At 44.2% G+C, this 6,123-nt stretch overlaps 1 protein-coding gene across 1 annotated transcript; it reads right to left on the reverse strand.

The window, feature by feature from the left end:
• Positions 1–448: 448 nt before the first annotated feature.
• LOC133895953 (protein SENSITIVE TO PROTON RHIZOTOXICITY 2-like) lies at positions 449–4,781 on the reverse strand. Its single transcript, XM_062336475.1, has 2 exons — positions 2,586–4,781; positions 449–763 (listed from the first exon to the last, which is right to left on the reverse strand). Exon 1 carries the CDS (start codon positions 4,564–4,566, stop codon positions 3,430–3,432), a length of 1,137 nt encoding a protein of 378 aa, XP_062192459.1. The 5' UTR covers positions 4,567–4,781; the 3' UTR covers positions 449–763; positions 2,586–3,429.
• Positions 4,782–6,123: the final 1,342 nt, after the last annotated feature.

Here is a 6,123-nt window from a genome sequence, read left to right on the forward strand (position 1 = left end):
TAGAGGTGTATGCCTGTTCGAGTGCGCCGAGGACTCATGGTTCTTCCCCAAGATGTCACTGGCCTTATTGCCCTCATGATGCGGCTCCCTCTCCAGCACCGACTCCAACTTTTCGACCCTGGTGGACAGGCTCGCCACTATGGACACAAGGCCCGTGACTGTCTTGGTGAGTTCGTCGATCTATCTTTGCTTCCATGGGATTAGATACCAGCTCTGATACCATATTGTCATGGGCATAGACGTTGGTAGGCGAAACGTGGCGTAATGCATAGTCGTAGGATGTCGTTGGTCATGGCCCTAGATATCGATGGCACGACGAAGGTGCCATGGTTGGCAGACGCACCGAGGAGGCAGGAGATAGAAGACATATGAGGTAGTTTGATTCTATTGCTTACACTCCGAAGTCTGCCGTGACTGTGCTTATATGCATGCACGAGCCAGCCCTAAATATATCTCTAGCTTGCATGCCAAACCAAATCCTAACCAAGACTAACAAACCAATCCTTCTACGAGGATCCTAACAAACACCAATCTACCTAAAACTCAACAAACTGCAGACACCAATTTGAACTCGAAACTGACACGCCGGTTGCCAAACTGGACTGGTCCCTGGTCGACTTCTTCTTGCGCAGCTTGTACTTGTGACCCCACATGACATGCCGGCTGACCGATGACCGAGCCGAAGCATATATCACGTCGGTCAGCCCACGGTTCATTTCCCCGCCGGCCTTTCTCAACGACGTCAGAACGAATCAAGCGTCGCCTGCAAGATTAAAGCGGCAACGTTACAGTCTCTACTTTTCAGCACGAAATGCATGCCTCATGGTTAATTTCAAGTCCGTAGAAACCACTAATAATCACTCCAGGGCGTATGTAATTTGGAACTGTTAAAACGTATGGGTGGCTATATATAGCTCCTGTGCACGCATGCACGTTGATCATATATACTCTCTTTATTTTCTATAATATTCAAAATACATGATATTCTACGATTTTAAGATACTTTAGCATAAGTTTTCCAATCTTGTCCCTCTATTAAGTGACTTTCTCAATATAAGTCTCATTTTTCATACAATAAATGGTATTAAAAGAGAATAAGATGGTTATTTTATCTCTCACTTTAATACTTATATTCAACTCTAAAACGTCATCTATTTTGAGACGGAGATAGTAGTTAGCTTAGGAATTTGAACACTCTTTGAAATTAAATTAGTAATTAATATGGCAATTAATTACTTCAATCGTCGTGTTACTTCTACTCTCTAATCAATTTAACATGCCGCACTTGTTTTTATTTTTTCCTCATTGAAGTTTGGGATATGATAGGAAAATTGCTTGTATGTCACTAATTTAGATGTGTTCAAAGATTTACCATTCTAGCAGTCTAGTCCACATGTCATTGACATATCTGGTTTCATATGTCAATGAGAGAGATAATATTTTTATTAAAACACCAATATAAATAGTGGTAATTGGGCAAATCCTCTAGATATGACGGCACTTCTCTTAAGATTATAGACCTGACTAAAGGGGAGAATGACAAAGTAGCTAGCTAAATGCTTTGCAGACGTGTGGAATTCTTTCAAATCCCTTTCGGATCGATCTTGCTCAATATATCGGCTACAACTGAAGTAAATATATAGTAATGGGAAAATCGGGTCCGTAGTGTAACATTGCAAAGAAACTTTGCTACTAATTGCTGTCATAGCAAAAGCCATGCATAAATCTGAAAAATAACCTTTCCTGAAAAGTAGACAAATGCATCCTCAATCTTCTCTAGCAAGTGTCAACCATCAAAATAGTACTGCATGGGAAAAAGTGCCATGTTACCCCTGAGAGTGTCAACGTACATAATTTCATGTGCTCGCTTCGCCGTTAAGTACTCATACAAAAAATATATGTGTTGTTTTTCACTTAAATAAGCAAACTGGGTGCTATTAACCTTATTTTACCAATAATAGTTTTTGTGTTATCTATGCCTCTAGCTAGGGGCCAAGGCATGCTTTTGAAAATTAATTCTGCTATAATATCTTTCTCCAGCAAAAATTACATATGTTGTTATATATTTCCATACCGAGGTATCCTCGGATTCCATCACAAATGTAATGGAATTACTTTCTAGTGTCCAAGTATCCATGACCTGTAGATAGAGGCCCATGACCTGTAGATAGAGGCCCATTTTCCGTTGGATACTCCGAATAAAAGAAGGTTCACATATGACTTCGACTAGTACTATACACTGCTCATGCTACCCCTAGTGGCTGGATGAGATGAGAGTCTATAAAATCTCCCATTTTTATCTACAGTTATTTCATTATTAATTTGTGCGTGGCTAACGATTATTGTTATTATTAAAAACCTTTCTCATATGGCTGAGGGTATTTCTAACGTAATTTGGAGCTATAAAAAATGCCAACAACTGATTCCCAACGTGCAAAACCTATTAGTACAATTATCTAGTTCCCCAACCTAACGAACCAAACTAAAACACAACGCCCTCATGAACTGCCATAAACACAGCTTCTTATATATTTGAAAATATATACTCGATTAACTTTTTTTATGACATATAGCATGTACCGTACCTTTAAATAATTTCTGCTAACAGCCAAAGTCGTCTCCGAAGTAGACAAATGCTAAAAAGGTTGCTGCTACTCGTCACGGATTTTGGGCACACATACACTGTATGGTTTTCCTTGTTGCCACTGCGACAGACAGATTAGATGCTATATGATGAAGGAAAATCCTTGCCAGAGGAGGCGGAGAGCCAGTTTAGCTTTCCCGGAAATAAGGAAACTCTAGGTCAAACACGCATTTAATTTTCTACACTGTTACAACCTTGATAGCTGGACAAGATGAGAGTAAGAATCACCTGTAAAAACGCCCAACCGATTAAGCTCCGGGCCCATGAATATGATGACACCTGCCGTGCGCCTCTCCAATGAAGTACAACAAACTTTCATCGTCTCCACTGAATTGACACTCTTTTTTTTATCGGACTGAATTAATACACTTGCCAAACTTACAAACTCATTCCTTATTTTTCCTTTGAAATTTGAACTGAAATTAATTAACAAGCTCATTCCTGAACACATGAAATTTATATATATAGCAAACTACTTTTATTTGGAATTTATAAATAGTCTTGGGCCCTAAAATCTGCAAAGTTAATTACAGTAAATAATTAAGCCAGTCACATTTTGCCTTCTTATTGGAGTACAATTACCCACTAATTTGAGTTAGCCAAAACATATCCAGTACACACTAACTTCGTAATTACTTCCCTATATGTACAGCAATAAACTTAAATAACAGCAATATAATCAAACTCACTGGATGCATTTTTTTACGCATGGACATATACTTGATACATATATATCATACCTGACAGACGGTACATTGCAGTTCCTGATCATGTCTCATATGCCATCACGTACCGAGCTGCGCCAACGTTGATGATGACGACGACCTCCTGACGTTGGCGCGTCTGTCGAGCGGCACGGCGGGCTGGTGGCCGGCGAAGAGCGCGAGATGGCCGATGAGCTTGTCCTTGCGGGAGAATGAGGTGCCGCAGGAGCAGAGCCAGCGGTGGTCGCCACAGTGCTTCTCGTGGGTGCGGAGGTCGGAGAGGACGGAGAAGTGCTTGCGGTTGCAGCGGTTGCAGACGTACATCTTGGGGCAGTGGCTGCGCTTGTAGTGGTTCTTGGCGCAGATCACTGACTTGAGCGGCTGAAACTTGGCGTGCTTCCGGTTCCACCGGCAGCCCTCCTGCGGGCACGAATAGTAGGACCTATTGCTGCTGCTCGCCGCCGCTGAGTCTCCCCCGGTGCCGGTGGCCTTGGCCGGGCTCGCCAGCGCCGCGCTGCTCTTGTACTCGTCGCCGTGCGCGCGCATGTGCATGCGCAGGTTGGCGTCGCGCTTGAACCCCTTCCCGCACACCTGGCAGTAGTGCGTGTACTTGGCCAGCAGCTCCGCCGCGTCCAGCTCTATGATCGCGCCGGCCTCCTCCTCCATCCCCATCGCCTGCGATGACGCAGCCGCTGCAACGGTCGTCTTGCTGTGCATACGGTTGTCGTAGCCACCGTGGTGGTGCTGCCACTGCATCATGACATGGTCCATGGCCACGGCAGCCTGGTCGCCACTGCAGCCGCTTTCCGCTGTGGCTGTGCCGTTCTTGGCATGGCCGACGGTGATGCTGCCATCCTCCAGCGTGGCGGTGCTAGCGGATGGTTGCCCGTGGGTGCAAAGCTGCTGGAAGGCGTACATCATCGAGGAGGCGGCCCTGATGATGACCTGGATGATGGCGCTGGCCCCGGACACGGCGACTACGGGGCCAGGGCCGTCGTGCGCGATCGCGAGGCCGACGAGCGGCTGCAGCTGCCGCACCTTGTCCTTGAGCACGGACAGGTTGTAGAGCAGCGTGTGGCAGTTCGTGTCGGACTCGGACACCGCCGGCTCGGCGCCGCCCATGAACGCGGCGCCGCCGTCCATGCCATCGAGGGCATGGAACAGCTGCTGCTGCTGGTTCTGCAGGAAGTATGGGTTTCGTGCTCCTCCTGGGATCATGCTATTGCGCGCCTATCTACCTAGCTAGGCTTAGCTACTTTCTCTGTGTCTTGGCTTGCGATCGGTTGAGCTGCAAACCTGTAATTACTACGCATGCGATATGAAATCGATCGACCTAGCTAGAAATCGATTGAATTCGATGGATGGAAATGATAAAGGCAGAGTTGGAAGAGGGGATGAACGAGGTTTTGTGAGGGAAGAAGCTAAGGGAGGAGAAGGACTACTCAATTGTGAAGGAAGGAAGGAAGGAAGGAAGGCGTGGGCACTTAACAACATCCCTACATGAAGCCTCCCTCAAATGCCACCCAGCCCGAAAGATGTCACACATTGTTACTCCTATGCATGTCAGAAATAGAATAAATAAACTACTTTCACACCTCTCTCCCTCTGTCGAATAAACTACTTCCCCACCTCTCTCTCTCCCCCAATTTTTTATGGCCAAGAACAGGAATTGTTGGTGTATTTTAGTCCAATCATGACCTAGTTCAAATATTTGTTTAACTAGGCTGGTCCCTTGGAGGAAATATATACTGTTGCTTATTGGTCGTGTGGGGAGTTGATAAATTCAATCCATTTTATTTGCTTCTCCAAGGCAGAAGCTCAGCAACCTATCTTAAGCCATAAACAGATGTCAAATCAGAGTCCCTGACCTGTGGGCCCATCTCCTTCCAGATCTACCAATAAATTATTGCAATTTGTGTGTTGGACTGGCTGGTGGAATAAAAATGCATGGATACAAATAATATAGGACATGTTGTGCAAGACTTTAACCAGGATGTTGCTGTTCTTTGCCCCACAAATAGTTAAGATAGTATTCCTCTGAGAAAGCATTAGTTTTTCATTTTAAGATGAGAAAGCATTATATAGTTTGCTGCCACGCTCCCTTAACTAGTTCCAGAACAGTAACAAGTGACGGGCACGCCTTGTTATCAACCTAAAGCTAGCAGAAGGCGTCCATTTTCCACAGCAGCAAGGAGATTATCTGAATACTTGGAACATCTCAGAATACACTCTAAAATTGGTTCCCTATATATTCATATAAGAATGTATCTTAAAAATATTTTATTCCTAAAATCTCCCCTTTAGCAGATACTTAATTTATAACTCTATATTCTAAAATTCATCCATACAGATGTTGATGACAAGATTTGATGTTTAGAGTGGTAATTGCAGTGACGACTTACTTAGTGGGTGACTAGGTAAACAGTACCATGACCGGATGAACAGTAGTTTCCGACAGGCGAACAGTACCATCCGCTTAATGAACAGTGATTTCAGGCCAGTGAATAGTGATTTCAGATAGGTGAATACAATCAGTGGTCATGACCAATGACCAGACAACCAGTGATCATGGTTTGTTGCTGCAGTTGGTTTCCAAACAGATGGAAGAATTGATCGAATCTAAGAAGGCCGAACTACATTAAAACGTATTCGGGTAGATATATGGTAGTTTTTACGTGTTCAAATAGGAAATATATGTTTATTATAGAAAGTTTGGAGATCAGGTAGGTATAGCCGAATCATATCTGTAAGTCTTGTTCGGTTTGAATTAGGAGT

The sequence above is a fragment of the Phragmites australis genome, chromosome 16 (assembly GCF_958298935.1).
Source record: "Phragmites australis chromosome 16, lpPhrAust1.1, whole genome shotgun sequence".
NCBI lineage: Eukaryota > Viridiplantae > Streptophyta > Magnoliopsida > Poales > Poaceae > Phragmites > Phragmites australis.